Here is a 25373-nt window from a genome sequence, read left to right as displayed (position 1 = left end):
ATTCTTGGCTTTTGATGTCTAAAAAGATAGAGAGTGAATTCGCCAACAGAGTGGTGCTTATTTTTTCTAATGATAAACTATTGCCTTGCAGGTTTTTTGACAGCTAGCACTATCTTCCAGCTCCTTATGAGCAGCAGCTGGTGCACAATCATCAGCACTCTAATATCCCAGTTAAACTTTAAATCATTATATGATTGCTTTGAGTTGATCAATGTCAGAGTTTGAAATCAGGTCCTCTACTATTCAGAGCTCGGAAGTTTGTGGCTGTTGACAATTATTTCCAATTTCATAGGTTTATAGACAATGTACATCTGGAGGAAATGTCCATCTTGTTGGGGCGAAAGGTCAAGGGCTACATGTGCTTTGTACTGACACAAGCATGAGAATCACTAGTCCAAGGTGAAAGAATCAACTGTTGAATTTCATTTCCGCAGACACTGGCTGAAGTCTGAAAGGTGCTCTCTCAGTCAGGGGATCACACTCTTCTGAAGTGTAGTACAATATAAGCACATAAAAAGAAGCACCGGCAAGAGTTATTTGAGCCAAGACTTTGCCCAAGGCCAACAGAGAGAGTGCTCCTCGCTGAACCCAGAACAACAACAAGTGAACCAAAGCCTTTCCTCCATCTACAAAGCAAAGAGAAAACCGAGATGTTCCAAGAAAATCCTCCTGGCTTCAGGTCTGGCAGATAGGGAATGATGAAACATTCAGAAATGGTTTAGTTATCCATTGCTTCTCTTACTGTTATTCTTTCCATGCTATTGTCATGTCACGATTAAAATGTTTGTTTTAGTGGTTTTACAAACCCCCTTTCCAGAGAAGCTGGAACCTTTTCTAAAACACAATAAAAACCTAAAATCTGTGGTGCCAATGTGCTTAATTCAATTCAATTCAATTCAACCTTTATTTATGAATGAATGAATGTCTTTATTGTCACTGCATTGAAAACTGTAGGACAAAATTTAAAAAGCTCTCCTAGAGATCCTCCAGCACTCTCACACACAGACAAGTCAATATGCTCTCTAATGAGCAGTGATAGAAAGTCTTCAGCAAACTGGCAGAGACATGGTTTTTTGTTCCAAGCAAGTGCAGTCTTTGCTGGGCCACCACCCTGTCCGTCTGTTGACTTTATCCTTGTAGGCAGTCTCATCTCCATTTGACATGAGACCCACAACAGTTGTGTCATCTGCAAACGTGATGATCATGTTTGTGGGGTGAGCAGGTGTGGAGTGCCAGGTAAAGAGAGAGTACAGAACAGGGCTGAGCACACACCCCTGAGGTGCTCCTGTGCTAAGTGTCAGGTCTGGGGAGGTGTGAGGAACGAGTCTCACTGTTTGTGGGAGATTGGTCCAGCTTGATCCACTGGTTCAGATGTTTGTGAAGACCCATGTCCTGTAGCTTCCTGACTAGTATCTCATGGACAATTGTGTTGAAGCAGAGCTAAAGTCCATGAACAACAGCCTCAAATATGTCCCTTACCTCTTCAGGTGAGACTTTGCAATGTTTTAGAATGGTGTTTAAAGCGTCCTCTGTGGATCCATTTGCTCTGTAGGCGTATTGGTGCTGGTCCAAGGAGAGAGAGTTGTCTTCATATGCCCTAGAACAAGTCTCTCAAAGCACTTAGAGACAATTGGTGTTAAGTCCACTGGTCTATTGTCATTAGGGGAACTGTTGGATTGTTTAGGCACCTGAATGATTTATTATGTATTCATCTGGAAATGGGGTCGTACAACAGACAGATCGCAACAAACAGAAAATGAAATCCAGAAACAGAAATTAATGGAAGTGAGAGATGTAAAAATTAATACAAAGAGTAATTCAGCTCTTTTAACAAGTACAGTTTTGAGGTATTTGTCTCGATGCTACTTCAGGAAATCCCACACTTTTTATTCCACAACATTTATTTGATACATTACTGATAACACGTGAAGGCCTTTTGGTGGCTGTAAGACTCTAGCTGCAAATCAGGCGATCATCATTATTAAAGTAGCTAAATGTTGGACACAGGAGACGGCTGTTTGTTTCCTGTTTCCCAGAAACAGTCAACATTGGTTTCTTGTGGCCATGATGCTGTACAGTTTTTGTTGTAATCATCACAATCAAAGTTCTCTAACCCCTTATTTTATGTGATTGCTCCCCAAACTTAACCAAGTCTTGTTGTTTTTAACTTAACCAAAACTCAACCAAAGTGATGTTACAGCAGAAAATATATTTATTTTCCAACAGCAGCTCAGGCACTGGGACATGTGTCTTGTTGAGACATTGTTTCATATTAAGGAGCCACAGACAAACATAAGTTGGAAATTTTACTGGTCACCAAATGCAAATGCGACCGGGAGATTCCTTTATAGATGGTTTTAACGTAAATGCTTTTTGAATCCAAAACACACATGTATTCAGATGTAGTCACAGCGTGATCGTTCAAACAATCGAATGTGACAAACTGGCTGCAGATGTTCTAAAACGCAAGAGAGACAAGTCAAACATACTCTGTGTGTGTGTGTGTGTGCGTGTGTGTGTGTGTGTGTGTGTGTGTGTGTGTGTGTGTGTGTGTGTGTGTGTGTGTGTGTGTGCGGAGCAGTCTTGATCACTAGTGCTTGTTAATAACCTTTTAACACTGAACCAGGAAACAGAAATGAACAAGACCCAATGGACTGGAAGCAGAGACACATGCTGTCCATGTATTAATTGCCATGCAGATTGTGTGTGAGTGTGCAGGTCCATGTTTGTGTACAGCATGCGTGGGGGTGAATGGCTGTGTGTAGATGTGTGTGTGTGTGTTTGTGTGTGTGTGTGTTGGTGTGGGATGGTTAGAAAGAGACAAGGGAGCACATATGGCCTGAACAGTCGGGGATGGAACTCAGAACTCCCACATGACATGGCAGATAAAAATAAAAACGGGAGGAAGACATTCACACACATACAGAGACAGAGAGAGAGAGAATATTAAACCGCACATGTTTCATGAAGATATGATTCACAGTTTTTATCCATTTGGGCACGAGCATGCGCGTGCACGCCTGTGACCATGCTTGGTTGCTTCTTATCGCCATGCAATGTACAAGTGCGGGTGATTCACAAGATTACAAGCGATGGCCAGCCACATGTTCAAAGAGCTGATGGTCATATTTTGTGTGGAACCATTATCCCAATGTTAGATCCTGAAAGTGAATGGAAATATGTAAATCACACAGTTGCCATCAAAGAAAATAACCTTGCAAGTGTTCTTGTTTAAGTGAGGAAAACGTCTATTATTACTTATTATATTTCCTCTTTATTCTTGCATGACTGTCATGTGCAAAATATTCTCAGTCTAATAATAATAATAATAATATCTTATTTTAACAGCTGTTGCTGAAGCACAAAATGTGTTCAACGTCTTCCTGTTGGGGTCTTTGGGGATCTGAGACCTCACTACTGCCCAACTGTTTGTCACTCAACAATTAGTGGTTTAAATCTTTCAAAAATAAAACTCTTTTACTGGAGTTTGCACCTGTTGCCTCTGCTTTTGTTTTTCTCCTGACATGACATGTAATTATCATGCATTTTAAACAATCATTATCTATTCACTGTTATATTTGAAGCTATAATTAACTAAAAGGGTACACAAGTAGTGTGTGTGAGTGTCATCATTTGATACTATCTTTAGATTTATTTGTAACAGTTTAATTAGGGTTTCCCTTTTTTTCATTATCAAACAAAAGGTCTTGAGAAAAAAGTTTCTTTCTGTGTAGGTTTCCAGTGATGAATAATGTAAAACTCTGGGATACATTTGCAGAACTGTACCGAAGCTGTAGTGTATGTGATACACCCAAACAGTGCATCACATGAGCAGCAATGGTCAATACAATCAGTCCATATTCAATATGGTTCATCAGCCACAGAAAAGCATGTAATTCTGCACATGCTTCCTTGCCACTTTATGTTCATATTATTTCACACAGTTACTGCAGGGTAAATCAGTAAACCCTGCACTGAATCCCCCACAGGTCTTGATGTTAATAATTTCCATATTACAGTAATTGTCATGATCCATTCACCGTTTAATTTCACTGTGACTGTGAAGGGGAAATGAATTAAGTTTATTTTCTTTAAACTGGATGATCCAGCAGGTCAATGACCCTAAACACTGAAGTTATAATTGTACAGAATGACTTCAGGGACCTACAATCCAGCTGTTGGAGTGGACCAGTCAGAGCCCAGATCACACCCCACTAGAGATGCTGTGGAATGATATGAAATGAGCCATTCACACTAGATGTCCTAAGAATCTGTCTGGGTTGAAGCGGTTCTGTGAGGAAGACTGGTCCAAAGTTCCTGATGCTGTGCAGGTCTGATCCACAGCTACAGTAAAAGCAAGTTTGAGGTTACTGCTGCCCAAGGTGGTTCAATCAGACATTAAAACACTTTTTCACTGACTTTTTCCACCATCATTCTGTATGTATAATGGTTATGTTCAATAAAGACATAAAAGATTGTGACTTTTTTATCAGATTAGAAATATATTTGTAATTTTGGTGAAGCTCAGAACACATTTTATGACCAATTTATGTAGAGAAAACCTGTAAATAGGTTTTTAACAGCATTAACTAGTATAAGTATTATTGTTCTAATTTGATGCTATATGTTGCTTTGAAAAAAAAAATCTATATGTTTGTAAATTTGTGATGAAAAATGTTTTTATTGAGACTTGTGGTCAAACCTAACCACGATTAAATGTTATTTTAGAGTCACTGCATTGTCATTGGTTTTGAATATGTCCCCACAGGAATTGTTTATGTTTGTCACTGTAGATCATTTTCCAGCTCCCAGTGATAACGTTGTTGTTTACTGCACCCATCACCAGTAAAATGCTCCTGGATGATTGGTGTAGCTTATAAAAAGGAAACTACTAATGGATGATGCAAATAAGAAATTTAACAGTCACTGTTTTATTATTATTTTACTTTTGACATAAACTCTAATAAACTCTGTAACAAGTTCAACCAAACACTATTTTATTATTAATTTTATATTTGGAGGTTGTCTATTTTCCTAATCTTCTTCTGCAAGTGTATCTCTGTATATCACATTTATATATTTAGTTGTATTTATTAATTTCTTCTTGTGCTTGAAAAAAACAAAACAAAAAACAGTTGATCGCTGGATGCAAAGCCAAATAAGGTATCAAACAGAGACGTCCCGCAGTTAGCAAACGAGTTGAGCAGACAGGTTTCAGGTAGCGGTTTAACCCAGGACGTGTCACGGCGGTGGGAGGGACGAGCCCGCTCCTCGGCGGAGTCCACTCCGGGTTTTCCGGGTGTCCATCACCGGGCTCCCTGCAGCCTCTAGCTGGTTTCTACTCAACTCCTGTCCTGATATCACTCCGCTGGCATGGTGGAGAAGCGGACCTGATTATTGTGATGGTGGCAGGCGGCAGCCACTGACTGCAGACTTCCGCCACTGCTGTCCATATCCGCGTTTCGCGCTGCCTCTACACCGGACTACCGAGGGCGCTTGTGCACTTTTCACCAACTCGACAACATCTTCACCGGGATTTCTTTCAAACCAAAACCATATGAGATGCAAGTTCACTGGGAAACTCCGGAGCCCCTTCGGTTCAGACAGCAAAACTTTTTCTCAGAGGACAGCTCCGTGAAACGGCGACTGGACTGTTGCTGCTGCCGCCGCCGCTGCTCCTCCGCGGGACGGTTAGTGTGTATATGACCGCTACCGCTCGCACCTTCACGGCATATTGTTGTTTTTCCAGCGGAGCAGCAGCAGCAGTAGTAGTAGTAGTAGTAAATTAGCGGCGTGGCAGCGGCTTTTGTGTTGAATTCAGTTCGGGCTTTTGCTCGGGTCTCACTCAGGCTGCGTGTTATTTGTGTTTGCTGGAGCGGTTTGTTTGGAAACGGGACCGAGGGGGGACGAAGACACGGTCCCTCTCCAGCCCCCAACTACATGACTGCCGGGCTCGCAGCTCTTTAAACCTTCCCCGCCGTTGCTCGCTTCAGCGGCTGTTGTCGAGCCCGTCGGCTGCCCGGCTGCTCGGGACCCTTCGCCGGGGAGGACAGACAGGGAGAGGACACTAGGTGGTGGAGGTGGAGGAGGAGGTGGCCGGAGGAGGAGGAGGTGGTGGTGGTGGCGGCGGCGGCGGCGGCGGCGGTGAGCTTGACGGGGAGGAAAGTTCTTCCAAAATAGCAGCCACCCGGCCCAATGATGGGGGACTTCGCCTCCCCCGCTGCCGGACCCAACGGCAGTATCTGCATCAACAACAGCATGAACCCGGCCGCCGGGAGCGTGGTGCCCCCCGGGGCAGTGGGCATACCTAAGCACAGCACCGTGGTGGAGCGGCTGAGGCAGCGGATAGAGGGCTGCCGGAGACACCACGTAAACTGCGAGACCAGGTACCAGCAAGCCCACGCTGAGCAGCTGGAGATAGACCGGAGGGAGACGGTCAGCCTGTACCAGCGGAGTCTGGAGCAGAGGGCCAAGAAGTCCGGTGGCGGCGGCGGCGGCGGCGGCGGCAGCAAGCAGCCGCAGAGCAAGCAGCAGGACCCGGACTCTGCCTCCTCCGCGGAGCAGCGGAATAACACGCTCATAGCGGTAAGGACGAGCTCTCAATCACGGCCGAGACTGCCCTGAGACAACCCTCACACTCACGCACATAAACACCCCGCACACGTCCGTCTGTTTCACTTCCCTCTCCATCCCCCCCCCCCCCCCCCCAAAAAAAAAAAAAAAACAATCCTGGACCCCCATCAAGCTTGAAGCGTCACTACAACTACTTGTTCACCACTGTGAACTTTCAACTTGTTGAAAACACGTTCAGCGAGCGCTGGCACTTGCTTTGGAAACACACACTTCACTTTTTCAAGCCAGAGTGTTTACAAAGAAAAACCCCTTGTTGAGGAAAACAGGCTGCTAGGGCTTGAATACTGCAGGATGATTTTAGAAATGACAAGACTGACAGCTGATATTTGATCTGTTGCAAGATCAGTGCTGCTTTATGCTCAAAGGGAGAAGGGAGGCTGGAAGTTTTGGAAGGCACTGCTAATTGTCAAGTTATGATTTTCAGAAATCTCCTGCTAACTTGTGGACGACTGGTGCTTTTTCCGCACAAAAAGCAACTTCTCCTTTCTTGTTCTTTGTTTTCGGGTGCAAATGCTACTGCAAGCCTGGCAAGCATTGGCGTTGCAACATTGCTTCCTTGCACTCAGCAGCAGCAGTTTGAGCTCCATCTTGTTCTGTAACCTTTGTAACATACTCTGAGAATCAACAGTCCACACAGTGTTGCAAACACCTAATCACAACCACCTCCTCACTGAAAGTAACCATCAGACTCTAAAATAACTTCAGATGGCTGCCACAGTGGTTACTGTGGTGACTGTAAGCAACATTTGAAGGTGTATTCATAATTAAATAACACATGTTCACATGACATTTTACAAGGAGGAACTACCTCTAAGTATGTGAACCAAATCCACTGGTGAGTGTGTATAAAGTCAGTAGATTTTATAGGAATGCTACAGTGATTTCCTGTTGGTAGGGGGCAGTGGTAACATATGGAGGACTGTTGAGTTTCTTATGGCTGATCTGTGAGAAGTCTTTTTTTTTTTTTTTTTACTGATGATCGGGACGGCAGAGCAGATGCTTAAATGATCAGATTTAGTCATTTTCAAAAAAAACGTCCTTATGTATGGCTGTTGATGCTTTCACAAGTGAGATGGGGGCAGGCACCAACAAACTGTGGAGTAGTGTGCGTTGTTCACACCAAATCTCCTGCAGACAAACTCCAGTTTCCTTTAGAAAAGACCAAAGGATACATGTTGGGAATGTCAACATTGTTATCCCCTTTTGTTGCTGGAATGAGCCCAGTTTCTCCTCTTTTGAAATGCAAAATCAGAGCGCCTTTAATTTCTGAGGCAGCTTCAGTCATTATTTAAGAGCCACACAAGCCACACCAGCTACAGTTTGAGAGAGCAGCGGTGATTTTAATAGTGCAGGACCTCCCAGTGGCCCTTGTGGACATCAAACTGAACCGCCCATTAGATGGCCGGCAACAAATGCTCCGGGAATGGAGGGATTACTGCTTAAAGACACAGTGGCATCCCTCTGCTCTGTCCCTCTGTGCTCCTCTGCCAGTCACTCGTGGCGTGACACCTTGTATGCAAATACAGCATCCGGTAGCAACATTCAGTATCCTTGTTAAGCTGCCTTGTAACTTCTTGGCCTTGTTTGATCACAAATGGCAAAGGAAATGAAAGGATATGAGAGAAAAGTCTTCCTCCCCTCTCTCACTTTTCCCTTCAGAAGAACAGAGCTGCAGCTAGATGGCTGTATGTAGTCACAGCAGAAGCAGGCATTCTAGGAAAGCCAAGTATGCTGTTGATGTGACTACACATGTCGCATGCGCACATGCGTACACAAACACCCAGAGGGCTTTAATCTGTAGGGGTTTTGTTACACACTCTTGTTGGAAGCGCACTGTGTGGAGAAGGCGTGTTTTAATGCAGGTTTACTGACGTGCGCATGAGTACAGCAGGAGAAATGCACATGTCATAGTTGGACGTGACAGCTTCACATCATAAAGCTAAAATAACACGTGACTCTGAAATTTGTAGTAGTGTGTATGTGTAGTACTGTTTGTGTTTTAGTGTCAATGTTGTAAAATGACTTATAATTCCATGGTTCACAGGGTCTAAGTATGGTATTCTGGAGCATTTTGTATTGTTAAGTGCATCCCAGTGCACTGCTTTGGTCTAATGGTTCTCAGACACACCCACGTCAGGGCAGGGGCAAGCCTATAATTATGGAAAGTGTGTGTTTATGTTTATGGTCTAACTATTAGTGAGAAAAGAGAAGAAGACGGTGTCCTTTTCCCACCTTTTTCTTAGGCAGAATTCTCATAATTGGAGGAGTGTGTTAGTGATCTGCAAAACATCAAAAGCAGCAGGTACATGTAAAGGAGACCTAGGATAAGATATTTCCAGTGTTGCCACATGCAGCTCATTTCTAAGAATTTTATGTTTCTTTGCGCGCATCTGTCTAATTAGTAGGTGCAACTTTCACTAGTTCAGAAAGTGAGGCAGGACGCAGGCCTTGGTTGAATGTATATTCAATGTTCAGTGTCACAGGACAGAGACTTGTAACTGTCTGTTAATAAGAGGTGTTTCTTGCTAAAAATCAGGCAGTTTTTCTGCTACCAGCCAGGGATCATGTCACACTAACATTTTGACATTTAACTGTTCATCCATCCATCATCTATACTGCTTATCTTATTAAGCTGGTTCCAGGTGACTTTGGGCCTCGAGAGGCAGCTTGCACCCTGGACAGGTCGCCAGTCTATCACATGGGCTGACACTCACAGAGGCAGACAGAGATGACTGTTAAATGTCAGGAAAGAGGGTAAAAACTAAAATTACAGGTTGGTCCTGAGTTGCTTGACACCGAAATGTGACATTTTCTTTCGCTGGAAAGATATCTGCTGTCAAACGTCACTGTGGCTACTCTCGGTATCTTAACATGAACTGACTACTTCTGGCTAGTTATCTAACTGCAAAGACACACAACAAAACCTGTTCACCTGTGGCCACCATGTTTTCTCAGGGTTTCGCAAGCAGGCAGCTTTCTTCCTCGCTGATGGAAGCAAATGGGCTGTTGCGAGGCTTAAAACCTGTGATCTTTCATTTACGGGCACGTGTCTCAGAACCAGCGGGCCACGATGTACCTTAAAAGCAGAATCGTGACCCATACTTCTCTGACAAAACATCCAGTCAGATCTGATTACCGAACTGCTAACAAGTTTACAGCTGGGAGGCCAAGGTGCACAGTGAGGGGGCTCGTTAGTTCCACTAAAACACAGTAGCTCAGGACAGTCTGTCTTCAACTCTGCTCGCTCCTTGGCATCCACCTCACTGAGGAATGTCATATACACACACACACACACACACACACACACACAAACCACAAACACAGTTGTCCTGCTCAGCTCTTGGCAGCAGAGGCCAGAGTGTGGGCGGCTGAGTTTTCATGAATCCGAGGCCTTCCCTCTTCCCTCCCTTCCTCTCCTTCCCTTTCCTCCCTCCCTCCCTCCCTTCTTTCTGTTCACCACTTCTCTGGTTTCAGCGTTAGCACACTGCTAATGTAGTGCAGACGCGTCCTGGCGGCTTTAGCATTGTTAATGTCAGCTGTGACTGTTGCCCAAGTGCTATATTTAAACCACTGAGCTGGCACGGACACTCAACGTTACGTACACACACACACATGCCGAGTTTGACGTCAACAAACCCCCTGTGACATCACAGGCATGCTGTTTTTGACTCATTCCACAGTTGTTTCACTGACTCCCCTGTATTTTTTTATTTTTTTTTATCGACTGTGTCTTTTAAACTCTCCCCTTTATCTCTTCTGCTCCCCTGTGCACTTCTTTCTTCTCACCCTTGTCCCTCAGTCCCTACACACACACACACTCTGGATGTTTTTGATTTGGGGCGGCTGTGACCACATTCCCTTCCACCCACGCTTGTTCACATGTTCTACAGGAACACACACACACGCGCTCAGCACAGACCCTTGAATAAGCAGGGGAGCAGTTTTTCTTCTCGTTAAGGCCGTTCGAGCAATAACGACCTCCAGCCCAGGTTAGAAAGTTTCGTTAGCATCTATCAGACAAACACATGCTTACAGGTTCAGTCTACCTGTTAAGTTTGTACTTACACAGTCAGCGATGGTTCAGCAGCGTATAGCTAGAGGCCTCGTTCAAGTTCCAGTCCTCAAATATTTGCTCAGCTAGTTTCATGTTTTCTTCAGCTACTCCTTTCTTGACGACCGTTTCCCTGCTCAAACGTTTTTGCTAAAACTTCAGGATTTTTTGTCTAAACCACTTTCGTTCTTTCATGATTATACATTTACTCATATTCCCTTTGCAGCGGCACAGTGAAGCCAGTCTAAACTCACAACTCCACTTGCTTAACTTGTAATTCTAGTTTATTCTTTTTTCCTTATTTTTTTGAGACATTTTCCACAGTTTCACAGTGATGTGAGAGAGTGAGGTGACCAAAAACATTCAGAGCCACACTGTCACAGTGACCTGCTCCTCAGTGAACCACCTCTTTGCTGTGAGTTCTTGAGGGAGTTACAGAATCAGTGCAGTCACAATCAGATATTGTAATTTAACAATATTACTGTATTTTAATTTTTTAGTTTTTTAATTTGTTATGTACATTAATTACCAAACTGTTGGACTGTTGGAACATGAGCAGTCATTCAGTTAAATTGGAATTGGAATAATTTCACCTGATCTTATGGATGATGGTGGTGAGTGGTTCTGTTGTCATGCTTACACAGTTAAGTGGCACATTGTTGATTCATTTATAATGGAAAAAATACATTTCAAATATAGTTGTAAAAATAGTAAATAAGAAAAGGCTACACATTTTCAGGTTCCAGCTCCTCGAATAACAGGATTTCCTGCTTCCTGATTCTCTGTGTCATATGCAGTATAATAGTAAACTAAGTAACTCTGGGTTTTCGACTTTTGGACCAAGAAGTTGAAGTTTCATAATTTGTTGACATTTAGCAACTGGTAAATCGAGTAATCAAAGAAGATTAATCGTTAGTTGCAGTCTCTTTGTGATGCAGCACTGTGGTGTACCAGAACATACTGAACGAAGAGTAGTAGTCGACCAGTAGAGGATTTCTGAGGCAGATGTTATTTGAAAAGTAAAAAAAAAAACAGAGAACGATACATCAGCTGATATTTGTGATAAATAACCATATTAAATAATGTGATTATTAAAGAGCTATGACCAAGATATGCTCTGAGTGGGATTTTATCTTTCTTTTAAAAAAAAAAAAATAAAAAAATAAAAGCAATGTAACAGATTAACAGGCAGTAGAAGGTCTCGGTATCTTCAGTGCTGTTGTCTTATCTGTGCATTGTGTGTCCCGGTGGCTCTCACTTTGTTTGTACTGGGTTAGAAGGCTGCTAGCATGCTACTCCACAAGCATTAGCTAACGTAGTCCTAGAGAAGCATCGGCATGGCAGTTTTTACATTATTGATAGTAGAGGGAACTCATCTGTGTTTCACCCCTCATGTGCTCTCAGACACAGGAGCAGTAAAATGGTAAAATATGCATGAAAATGTTATCAGAGATGCCTAGGTCCACTGTGATATACGTGTGTGTGTGTGTGTGTGTGTGTGTGTGTGTGTGTGTGTGTGTGTGTGTGTTTGCATTGCATTCCTCAAAAATGTAAGAGGAGAGTTTTATGTATTGTTCATGCAGATGCAGTATCTGTATGTGTCATAGTGAAGTTTTTTGCTCCCACAGTAATGGCTGACAGTTTTTTGTTTCATCATCCAACATGTAACATCTTACATGTTATGTACATACCCCATGCACACACACACACACACACCACCACCAAAGAGCCAAATTCAAAACGGCCTCATCCAACTGCCTGTTAATTTTGGCGGAGGCTTTTTTTGTTTTGTTTTTTTGTCAACTACCAGCACTTTGTGAGGTAAGTCACCACCAATTAGGACAGTATGTCAGCTCAGCAGGATTTCTAAAATAACAACCATGGTATGGGAGTCCTGACACTCACAAAAACACCCTTATTCCCAACACTACTCTCATCTGCATCACTAATGGGAGCGTCAGTGTAAGAATAAAAAAAAACAAACATACTGTGTAACATACAGACGACTGGACTTGCTTCTAAAGGATCACGGTGACTACATACTTTTCTGAACTAGGTGTGAGCGCATGTGCAGCTGCTGTGACCACTGCATGTGTGTTTGTATGTAAAGATGTGCGTCAAGTGCCAACAGTGACTCACGTCACGTCACGTCACGTCACTATGCTCTGTGAGCTGTCAGCTGTGCTACCAGCCAAGTGCTTGTGAGTTTTGTGTCTGGTGCGACCTTTGGAGAGAAAATCTTTAGTGTCCTTGCTTGTAAGCACTTTCTTCAAGATTATTTTTCCTTTAAAAAGGCCTGTCGCCAAACAAAACCCAAATAGGAAACGTACCGTGACGACCTCCTAAACAAGGCTTTGGTCTAATCGTTTTGGCTGTCATCAGCAGTGTCATTGTTTAGTTTTCTGTAAAAAATAATAAAAACTGGAGGAGAACCTAATAGACCAATACTTGTGGGTTTTATTTCAGCCCCTTGAGACAAATTTGTGATTTGTGATTTTGGGCTGTATATAATTTGATATTAAATCTCATTATTCCCCTTATGCCCTTGCTCTAGCACAATATTTGTTTTTCACTGTGGCACTACAAGCTCAATTCTGAAAAAGCTGGAACAATGTAAAATCTACAAACAAACACAATGCATTGATTTGCAAATCTCATAAAGCCACATTTTGTTCACAGTAGAACATAGAAGACATATTACTTTTAAACTGAGAAAATGTACCATTAAAAAAAAAAAGGGTTATTTTGAAATAAATGGTAGTAACACATGAAAATATAAAAGCATCATCAACATTTACAGTATCAAAAGGAAAAATACAGATACACAACATAGAAAAATGTTAAATTATAAAAAATAATATTACATTATATTTCTCTGCTATATTATTCTAATATTATACTACACTATTATTGTTAATACTGAGGCATCGACGTGTAATCAGCATTGAAGGCGGCCAGAGCTAGTTTAAACTACCAGTTTAAACTGAACTACCTAATTGTCAGAAGATAAATCTGTGTGATACAGTACTCCCCTCAGATTTAGAAGAAGTATAACATGGGAAGTAAATAATGCCACAATTGTACAGCACAGTACTTGAGTAGATGTTTCGTGTATTTTGTACTTTCACCATTGGTTTTACTTATGATCTGTTTGACACATTTTTCTGTGAAGTCTTAAACTCTTTGAGAAAATTAAGAATGGACAACACAGCCTTTTAGCTTCTTGTTTGATTCATGTTTAATGCATATTGAAAGAGTACTTGGTGAACACTGAGGAAATATCACCTCTTCTTTGACAGCCGGTTTCAACTTCCTGTTGGTACCAGGGAACAACCCTGGCTGTGACCTTCCTGTTACATTGGTTTCTCTGTTCAACATCAGGGTCAACCAAGATCAGATAAAACACCCTCAAATTTGATATTTTGATATATTTGCACTAATGTCCCTCCTTCTTCCTTCCTCTTTTCCTCTTTTGCTACATCAACCCATCACACAGGGGCTTCTATTTTCTCCTCGACTGTGTCTTTTTCTCCCTTTGGGTTCAACCTCTCTTTCTCCCTCACACTTCCATTTCCACCTCCATTTGACCTTTTTCTTTTTTCTTGTTGTAATCTACCCCCACCCCTCTTCCCTTTCAATCATGCAGACCTAGCCCTGCTTTACTTTTCTCTCACTCCATCCCTCCCTCCATCCCTTTTCTTGCTGTCTCCTTGCTGTCTCCAGTGATCCTTGGTTCAGCCTAGCTAGCAGGCTTAGCGCTCTAAAGCTCTCTCAACACAGGTCGGTGGCAGAGAGAAATCCTGCGCTAAAAGGGAATTACCTACCGCACGGACTCCTGCAACACACACGGACACATACACGGGCTGTTACTGTATGTCCACAGATCTACAAGCACACATACTGTATGGACACATGCTATCTGTTCAATCACAGGTAACAGGCCTGTTTGAACTATACATGATGTCTGCATACAGCTAGTGTGCACAGATCTGTGTGTTCTCATGTGGGTCTTTTACTTTTCTGTAGTTCGTGACGATCTTGAGACCTGTATTATCTGCATCCTCCTTCCTTTGTTAAATGACATTTGTTGTTCGTTCTAGGGCTGTCCAGACCCCCCGCACCTTCCTATTAAGCCAGCGTCATGAATTTTTTATGAATGTTTGCGCGCGTGTGTGTGGGGGGGCCCTCAGCTGCATCAATAGCCATTAGTGCAGCAGCCGGGGTAATTGTGCCACAGTGGCTGCAGTGCAGGAGGGGGGGAAAAAAAAAACACATTATCTGATAATACTGCAGAGGGCAATAGGGAGGAAAATGATGGAGCGTGGGGCAGAACAGGACAGTGTGAGGGAGGATATTAACTGTGTTGTCAGACAGTTAGATACATGGTTGCTATGCTGCTGTCTGATAACTGATTTATGCCGGGTGATTGCAGACAGGAAGTGCTTTGGTAATCCAGCAGTGGGACCTACAACTAGTTGTCAGCAATTATCCGGGGACTATTATTGTGCCCTGAAAGTGGAAGAGACGTAAACACATCTGGCTGAGACAAAGACTCTGAGTCAGGTGTCAGAGTCAGCTGATTTATTTTGGCCTAAATCAGTTGTTTTTGTTGATTGTTTAAACCCTGCCCCCTTTGTTGAGCTCGTACCACGCAGCCTTCTGTCAAAAAGAACATCTTAAGCTAGGCTCCACTTACCTATGTTTTGTGGAGCTTTCAACTCAACTCAGATGCTGATTAGCCATGAAATTCATGCTGATATCCAGGTCTTCCACTGTGAATAGTTACGAGTCAGTTTTTGTCATAGCCATAACAAGATGCTCTTGTATTTGGGGCAATTTAGAGACAGGTCGGAGACTGTAGAGCAACATCTAATCAGAGAGCACTAAGGCACAGGGGACCCAAAACTAGTGCAGCTTGCTTTGGTCCCCCAGCACGGATGTAAACAAACGGAGCAACATTTTTGGCAAGTGACTCCTCACGTTGTGCGACTACTATTGTGATCATCTGCTTGTGTGGTAGAAGTCTCCAACTAAAGCAATCTTGTAATCAGCTGATCTGACAGTCAGTATTGGTTGTGTAGCATGTTAAGCCTCACATCTATGACAACAATCACTGAAAGCTTGAACTAACGTTATTTGATCTAACTGTGATGTCCCCCAATTGTGATTACACATTACTAATTCTCCAAATTCTTTTTATTGTAGAACTTAAAGAGAAAGAGAAAAAGTTCACCATAACATGTACCAGTTCCTCGTGGTTACTCTTCTTCTTTTCTCTATGAGCTATGTGTCCCTTTCACATTGAGTTGTTTTGGGGTGTGATAGGTGTTTGGTTGAGCTGTATACTCCGTCAGCAGCCTCTCTGTAGATCACTTCCTTAATGGTTCCCAAAATAGCAGCGACAACGATCACAACCAAGGAAACGCGCCAGCTGCTCTTTTCAAAACCACACTCACTTTCTGCCCTCTCTCCCAGTGGCTGGGTCTCAACTGTATTTCAATAATACCTATGTCAGTGTTAAACACTGTCAGCCAAAAGTTACAGAGTTACTAGTTAAATTATAAATACATATCCTCTTGTTTCTAAAATTGTAAAATACAAGCAACAGATGGGTATAAGAAGATAGAGTTGTTAATCCCCTGGGAATTGCCTAGACATACAAATAACATACAATTACATGTTAATTAATCTATATTAATATAGAATTAACATTAATATGTTTTCAGCAAAATAAAAATAAAAAACAGCCGTAATTACCGTCATCTGTTAAACACGACTCTTTCATGGTTCACACAAAGCTGCTAAAGCCACAAGCAACATAAAGCATCCTTTTGTTTGCTGTCAGTGGCTCATTATCTTTAGACATGCAGTAGAAAAACTCTAATTAATAAATGCACTGGAAACATTTTTACAGTTTGCCAAAACTCTAAGAGCGTTCAGAAGGTCAATCCTATTGAAACATTTCTACAAGAGGTATAAAAAAAAACAGGTGGGGGGGAAAAATGTACCTTTTTACCACCAGTTAACAGCAGCCAGTTGCAGTAGCTTAGCATGAAGACTAGCCAGACCAGGATCTTCAGGACAATGTACCCTTTACATATTGTGTCTCCTGTTTAACCAGTTTAAAATGGCTGAAATATGAATTAATGATCTTTAGACAGGCTAGTAAACAGATATTTAGCTAGAGTCAGGCCTCTTTCTTGTCTTCACGTTGAGCTAAGGTTACAGCTCCTGGAAATTTGCTCATTAAAAGTGACGAGAAAATGTGCGATTTCCATCCATTTCTTTTTCTCAGTTAGATGAAAGTAGTAAAATGACAGCTGATGGTTTGATTTTTTTTATCAAAATAAGTAATACAAGGAGCACAACAGTGCAGCATATAGTGTACTGCAAAAGGAGGTATTGAGGTTTAAACCCAGAAACAGTATAATCACAACAAACATCAATAAGCTGTTGATCTAACGTGAAAATGATATATTTCCTAGAAACGTTGAACTGTCCCTTTAACAGATCAAATGTAATAGAGGATAGATTCAGTCGCTCTCTCAGTCACATTTGTTCTGTTCTTATCTGTTTTAATAAAGTCTGCTCAGACCAACTGAGCTTTAACTGCTTTGTTATGATTGCAATGCAGGGAATGTAAACAGACAGCACTGACTGTTGCGTCGCTGCATTCCTGACAGAAATAGTGGCCATGCTGGACTGGAGTGGAGATACCGTAGATGTTATTGTGTGGTTTACTAATATTCAATGTTACACTTAAGACCCAGTGGCAGAAATGCATAGTATGTCTTCAGAAGTCAGTCTGTCTGTTAACTTTACTTCTAGTTCTTCCTGATACTCAGCACCTCTTTTCCTTGTTCACTTGTTCACCCCCCCCTTCTCAGCTCAGTCTTTATCTTCTCAACCTCCTGCTCTATGCACCAATTTTTCTATATTCCTCTCTCTTGCTGCCTTCATGTCTCCCCAAGACACTTTGGACTCTACTGAGGAGACAAGATCGGCAGATGTTTACCCGGCTCTGTGCTGTCACAAACTGTTCACTTCAGTGTATCACACAATGCAGTGGAAGTCACAGAATGAGTACGTGAGTAATAAAAATAGCCCAACCACATTTCCTTGACGATTTTGAGCAGATTTGGGTCAGACAGGGTATTGTTTTTGTCAAGCGAACTTTGTGGAGTTTAAAGCTCAGCTGAAACTCTTTAGTGATAATGCAGGGAAGAGCCATGATTATGCTCTTTTCAAGCTTTGTAATTGTCACTTTTCCCCGTTTATGAAAATGGAAAGTCTGGGATTCTTGTTTTATTTTTGGCTTGTTGACAGTTAAAGATCCATTGAGTTTTTAATGGATACTTAATGACTACCACACAAAACATAACAAAGCCCCTCGAGGACCCTAACTGTCAGCCAAAGAAGGTCTCTGGAGAGACGGAAAAGTCCTAATCTTTGTTGTGCACATACACCAAATATTTTGGAACATTAACAGTATATTTTCCACATCATTGCTTTTCCACTTCATTACACCTGTGTGCTAAGCAAATGGGAATGGAAAAAAAAACAACAATAAGCTCTTTGAAACATAAGTTGCTTTCAGTATGCAGACAGATATAGAAAGACAGAAAGAGATATTCTCTTACTTTAAATATCTTAAGCTGTGCTTGAATCAAGCTGCTGAGATGATAGGTCTGCTCAACTCCTACCCAGCGATGGCAGCCCGGGCTAAATACTTGCTGTTGTTTTAGACACAGAAATGCAGAGAGTGACAAATGGAGAGCAGTGCTCAGATATATACTGTGTTGGATCACGATGATAAAGAGAAGGATTTGCTTCTTGTGAGCATCTAAATGTGATTAATGATTTCGTTATCGAACTAACAGCATGTACAATCTGCTGACATGCTACCTGTTTTCCCAAAGCTTTCTCTTCTCTCAACAATTTTACATTATAGTAATTCAAACTTAATTCAGTCGTAACAAAGAGAAAATATTTCAGGGTGAAATAATAAAATAATTTAGCTCAATGACTGGCCAACGTTCACTCAACAGCCATTATTTTTTACTGTTTGTCTTGGCCTTAACACAGCCACCTGTTTACTGTCAGCTGTACAGGATGGCATTGACTCTGTGTAATATGGTTGGAGTCTTGTCACATTGTCTTACAGCTGATTTTTCTTTTTTTCCAAAGTACAGTGGATACAGAAAGTATTACATCACTTTTCGTAAAGTTTGTTATGTTATGGATTTTATTTTAAATAGAAAAATAAAAATTTTGATCACCAGTCTAAACTTAATAATCCACAATGACAAAGATACAAATGACAAGTCACTCTTGTCAGTCAGCTCACTACTACCAGGGGTGGCTAACCCTGGTCTTAGAGAGCTGCTGCCCTGCTTGTTTTCTAACTGTCCCTAAACTTCCAGCTTCTGATTGGATGAACACACCTAGTCAGCAGTGGGTAGGGGCAGGGGTAGTTGGAAAGCAAGCAGGGCTGTGCTCTTAAGAACCAGGATCGGCCAGCCCTGCATTAGTTCACCCTGAAATATGTCAACAAGCAACAATCATAGCTGAGTCTTGTTTTGTCCATAAACAGGTTCCCTGTTTATTTTCTGGAAAATGTACTATATAAAAACATATAGGCTTATTGATGTTGCAATATATAATTACATATAATGCATAGGGATGCAGACTTGTATCCCTTGGCCCATGCCTAACCGTGATCAAATTTCTTTGTGGGAGGAAGTTGACAGTGACCTCTGTTTCTTTCCCATCTGGTTCCCTTTGACATTAGACAGCATCATGATCAGGTTTCACTTTGGACAATGCCTGAATTATACATCACAGTCAGGGTGTTGTTGCAGCTGATTTACTTTTCTGTGTAGGCTTTACCTGCTGTCTGTCACACATGACCCATGTTACATAATGGTGTTTACATTCAGTTCATCACGTGCAGAGCAGTAGAAGTAACACTAAGTCCTTGAAGTGAGAAGATGCCGCTGGAAGTCCAGTAAACTGCACTGTACAGAAATGCCAAAGACCCTGTGGTGTTAGTGCAGTGTTGTGAGTCTTTGACACAGATAAATCAGCCTTATCTCTTAAGCCTAGAGGCCGGCCAACCTGGACCCAGTGACGACATGCACATTTGAAAATGGGTCTCAGTGGGCTTTGACTGCTTAGGACCTGAGTAGTTAAGACAGCCACCCTCTCTGGTCTTGAGCCTTTTCATTCTGCAGCATAATCTGCACTGATTATCAGACTTGAAAGCCTCAAGCGTCAGCATTATCCAGCTGAGGTCTGTACTGTAGAAAAAACATATAGACTGTGACATAATCCTGCAGCGTCCAGTGTGTGTGGTAGTGTTTAAGGTAGGCAGGCGACAGTGGCATTTTGATGTGGTGATATTTTCCTGCTCTGAAATGTTTATCTGCAACTCCTGCTAAGAGAGTCATGCCATTAACAAACAGAAATGTTCTGGAAATGAAATGTGACCCCTCTGTTTGTGAGTCTTTTCCTTTCCTGAAGAGGGCAGGTAAAGGTAGCAGAGTTTGGAATCTGGCAAAGAAATGGCACAGGGCCTGAGTTGGTACAGCTGCATGTACGCATGAGCTTCCCATTAGCCCTCTCTCTCTCCCTCTCTTTGTCTGTCTGTCTCTCTCTCCCTCTCTTTGTCTGTCTGTCTCTCCCTCTGCCCCCCCCCCCCTGAGTGGCTGTTTTTGTGGATTGTTCTGCGGCCGTTGTCATAGCGACTATGATGCAGACAGCCCGAACAGGCTGCCTGTCTGCTTGGATATGTCAAGTGTGTGTGTGTGTGTGTGTGTGTGTGTGTGACTGTGTGATAAAACGCCAGAGTGCTCTCAGCTTAGAGAGGAAGTGTTTGGAGAATTATGTAATGTCCTCTTTTTTAAGGGGGGAAAAGTCAAGAAGAAGAAGAAGAAGAAGAAGAAAAAAGGAGAAAAAAAACTCCTATCTGTCCATCTGTGTCTGTGAGTCTGCGTACTTCACACTGTGCCAGGGGACTGTAGTGTTTCTGCACGCCATGTAGTTTGAGGCACAGTTATTTTAGTACGTCTAGGTAGCTCAGAGTAGATGTTTTGTCTTTACTGTCTCTTTTTGTAAGTAGGATGCAGCCTTTAAACACAAGCACGCACACTGTCAGGCCGTGTGGGGGGATTGATGTGAGGCTCTTTCCTGTGTGTAAAGTTTCCACTGAAGCTTTGGGCTCCATGCCAGGAGCCACCCTGTATAGATGGAGGGGGGAGATGAGGAAGGGGAAAGGGGCGGAAAGGAGGTGGATAGCAGAGGGATGGGATGGGAGGAGAAAGTAAAAGAGTAGAGGGAGAGGGTGGGATGAACTTGATGGGGGAGAAAGGGGGGAGGCTGGGCTTGGCGCCAAGTGGGTGGTGTGTGAATCCTTGTGACGCGGCCATTTTCCAGCAGAGAGCCCTCTTATTGGACAACATAAGGGGTTCTATAAATAGGCCCCTAATCTGTGAAAGAGACAGCTAAAAATAGAGAGAGGCAAACAAAGAGAGAGGAGCGGGGAGGAGCGGGAGAGGTAGTGATGAGCAGTTTGATAATATACAGTTGTAAACAGAATGTTTTGAAAAGTAAGTCACAGAGTTCGAGGTAAAAAAAAAAAAAAAAGGCAAGCCTCTGGAATTTAAAATTCAAAATGAGTTGTTAAGTCTTCATCCTCGTGTATAATTACAGTCAAACTGTCACAGTTACCAAGTGAATATTTGCCGTTCAGTGGTATAATTTTATAAATGTACAATTATTAGTGTTACAAATTGTTGGGCCGTTGTTTTGTGCCCTGTTTTTAATGATGTGACCTGTCAATTCAGATTTTAGTCATTCCTTTCTTTCTAAAAACTATAAATGATGGCAAACACAAATATTTCTGTAATTTTTCTTTAATGAAGGATTTAATTGTAGTTTTAAAAAGTGACTACTAAATAACTTTTACAGTCTGCGTCTCTTTCTTACTCTGTCAAATAGAAGTTCTCTAGGACAACCCTTTTTGTCTGAGTAAAGATGAAGTGCAGTATTTGTACTTTTCCAGACGTCAACAGGTGAAACAGGTAACGGAAACAGAATAATACAACAAGCCACCAAATGTTTGTGTGGTTGACTTGTTGACTTATTTTGGCCTTACTGGTATTAAATATTGCGAACTTGTTCCTTCACAGTAAAACAATTACCACCTGGAAGACGTTTCTACCATTGATGAGCTGGTCATGGCCAATTCCAATCGACCGATCGATTGGTCAGATCGATTGGTGCATCTTTAAAACTTTAGTGGCTTGTTCTACTGTCAGGAATAGAAATAATCTAAATGTAAGAAAGTGTGCTTCTCAAACATCCTATTACACCAAGAAATAAGTTTAATATTAATGCACAATCTGGTATCCTTCAAGCCAAGTCTTCAAGTATTAAAACACATGTTAGTCACAATTCCATTGGTTCTCCATTTAAATCCATATGAAATTTTAAAGTTATAGCCATGATTAAGATGAATAGGAAGCAACAATAAGACTTCTCTCTCCACACACACAAAACAATGCTCTGTAGGGCTTATAGCGGTGAAGGATATTACACAATTTCATACTTACTGAAGTATTACTGAGGATAATTCAGCTATATGATGGACTATGGAAAAATAAAAAATCCACCATACTAGAGGAACAGGTATACAACCTAGAATTAAGTGCACCTAAGATGTATAACAGAAAAATAATGTGTGTATTCAAACTTGACACACCTCAGAAATGAACAGGTTTGCAGTCATGGTGCAACCAGTTATACTAATAACTGAGCAGCATGGATGCTGTGAAACAGAGAGGTTGCTAATCGGCTCCTGTCAAAGAAGGAAGAGTCACCTCTTGATAAGGTTTGTACATATTTCCTGAGAAAAATAAAGACAACTAAAGGTTTCTTGTGATGGATTAACTGTTTCAAGCAAGTTGCATGTCTCTACAAGTCACTCAGTAGCGACAGAAATGGAAAGAAGTGGCTACTAGAATGTGGAGAATGTCTGTTGACATGCAGTAAAAGCTTCTTATCTAGTGAGAAGACATTGCTGTAGAAGTGAAAACTGTGCAAGAACTCAGTGTGAAGTTTCTTCCTGATCTGCAATTCTGAAGATAAACTTTTCCGTGTCTTCAAAGCCACCCCCCCCCTTCCCCGTGCTCATTCATAGCCCTCTCAAGTCTCTAATTATGTTCACTTGCTGAGTGAGTTGGGAGGGTGGGAGTGCGCATATGTGTGTTGCCCGCACGTTTAAGTCTGTAATTAGAGCTCTTTAGGATGACAACAATTCTGACAAAATGTTAAAAAGAGCAGGCCCAGGCGTGTGCGTGAACGTGTGCGCGAGGCCAGGCCGAAAGAAGCGAAGGAAAGTGAGGCTTTTCTAGGGGGCTGATTTAACAATAATCTTGCATGCTCTCAGAGAGTTGGACGAAAGGTCACACAAAAGTTGCAGTGAGGGTAAAAAAACAAAAAACAGGTAACGGGTACGTGTTTGTGCTGGTTCAGGCTCAAAGAGTCTGGTTAGTTGCACAGACAGTGGGATTAGAGTGTAATGACTCTATGTGTTTTTAGAAAGTGACTCATCATTTGTATTTGTGCATTTCCAGTACCCCAACACCCAACCCAGTGAAGCCTAAGAGTAACACTCATTTTTCTCTCAGCCTCTCACTGGACCCACCTTTTCTTTTTCCTGCTATGACTGCTCAGTTCTTTTTTTTTTTTCTTCTTCCATTTTTTGTTATTGTCCTGTTTTCACATCTTTTTTAAAGTCACTCTTTTCTCCTCATTTTGGCCTTTTTGTGTTCTTTCAACTCTTTAATTTCTTGTGCATAAGCTTTACATCATGTCTCCTCTGCCGTCTTTTGCAGTCGTACGCTCTAACATGATTTTGTCTCAGTTTCGTCACAGGCAGAGTGAAACCACTTACTTCCCCCTGAACTCCAGGTCGCGTAAGGTCACCTCAGCATCCTCCCTGGTTCCAACACTGTGCTCAGTCACAATGAATGTGAGAATGTAGTTCGCACACAACCTGCGATGGGCTGAACTCTCAAATAACTTTGATTTGAAGTTGTTTGAATGATCTTGCATTTTAGAAAGCTGTAGGTTTAGTTTCACTAAACCAAAGGATTTTAAAAAGAGGTGTTACTGCTAAACGATAAAATAAAATAAGCTCTTCATAGAAGACACAACCTAAGTGAAACTCAGAAAGCAGTAACTGAAAGGAAAAGTTCTTACAAGAGCATATTTTGTATCAGATGACTGTCCGACCAGGTGACACCTTAAGTGATACTTTTAAGGAAGCAACTGAAACGTATGTGTGGAAGTATGGCTGATCAGATTTTGATGAAAAACATTTATAGTTCCTTTATTACTGAAGTTTTATTTTGCAATAGTTTCAGTGATACCTGGCCCAATCAGAATAAGAATAGTATCAGTATGGCGAACGCAGGCACTGAGAGTGATGATACAGAGATCTGTATGATCGGTCTCCCTCTGCCTTTAGTTTTCCTCTGTCCTCTTCCTCTGTATCACTCTTTCTGCTTTCTGCTCTCCGACTGTCATCCTGCATTTATGACCGGCCTGTGATGTGTACCCAAGACCAATGGGGCACGGCAAGATGGCTGCTGTTGCCCTGGCAACAGAATGGAGAGCGGGGAGGAGGGAGGTTTTTTTTTTTTTTCTGTAAGGTTGGATGTTCAGGTTATCGAGGAGGTACAGAGAATTCGAGAAGAGGGCAGCACGGAGTTCTCCGTTGCCTCAGCTGGTGTCCTGTACTGTGTAGTGTGTCTCCTTTTTTTAAAAATGTATTTTGTCCAGTGCACATTTCACATCTTGGTATTTAAAGTTATTATTATTTAAAGCTAGGTTTATCAGTCATTTAACCTACAATGGCGCTGTGTGTTGTGGTACTTGAGGGGCAAGTTTGCGTGTGTTTGAGGGAGCACGGGTTGTAGTCTTTTGCTGTCTGCCTTGATGCAGTGCTGGATTACAGGGGTTACATAATGCACTCTGAGCTTCAAGCAGCATACACTAAGAGGATTACCAAGTCTACTAAAGACACTGGTCCACAGACTTGCTTGCACACACAAACACAAACATGCACAACCAAGCAGAAACCAAGCAGTTACATTTGTTGGGTTAATTTACTTGAGACGACCAAACTGGAAACAATAAACTCCCCCTGCTGTGGGGAGAGAAGGAGAAATTTACCAAACACCTGTTGATCTAGGAGAATGCAAAGTTGCAGAAATCAGATGTTTTTCATGTTTTATGTAATGGTTTAGTCTAATGAAATGCATTTATGAAAATATCTATTTCGAGGGTGAGACTGACCAGCAGCTTCTGTCTAGCAGAGAGTCTGTTAACCAGCCTCCTGTTGAATATTTTATTAAATCACAGTAAAGAAAATCTCAATACAACAATATATAAAATGTCTCTAAAGTTATTGAATATCAGGATAGCTCTGATGTTATGAAATTGTGATTGTAGAAACCACAATTTTGCCTTCTCTAACTGCGACAGTAAAGGACAGTCAAGGCAAAGGACAGTGGGCAAATCTAACTGAGTGGACTAACATGTGGCCAGTGCTACAGGTCAAAGTTACCTCGACAGGTTTTCAACTTAAACACACGCATGAACACATGATCCAAACAATATGCTG

The 25373-nt window shown here is 41.9% G+C and overlaps 1 protein-coding gene across 1 annotated transcript in view; it reads left to right on the top strand.

The window, feature by feature from the left end:
- The first annotated feature begins 4675 nt into the window (after positions 1-4675).
- maml3 (mastermind-like transcriptional coactivator 3) overlaps positions 4676-25373 on the top strand; it is a 127867-nt gene continuing 107169 nt past the window's right edge. Inside the window, exon 1 of the mRNA XM_026358768.1 lies at positions 4676-6585. Coding sequence (XP_026214553.1) covers positions 6196-6585 — 390 coding nt within the window. The 5' untranslated portion in view covers positions 4676-6195. The remainder of the gene's footprint in view (positions 6586-25373) is intronic.

The sequence above is a fragment of the Anabas testudineus genome, chromosome 1, assembly GCF_900324465.2.
Source record: "Anabas testudineus chromosome 1, fAnaTes1.2, whole genome shotgun sequence".
Taxonomy (NCBI): Eukaryota; Metazoa; Chordata; class Actinopteri; order Anabantiformes; family Anabantidae; genus Anabas; species Anabas testudineus.
The sequence above is the reverse complement of the archived record's forward strand: the minus strand, read 5'-3'. Positions and strand labels throughout refer to the sequence as shown.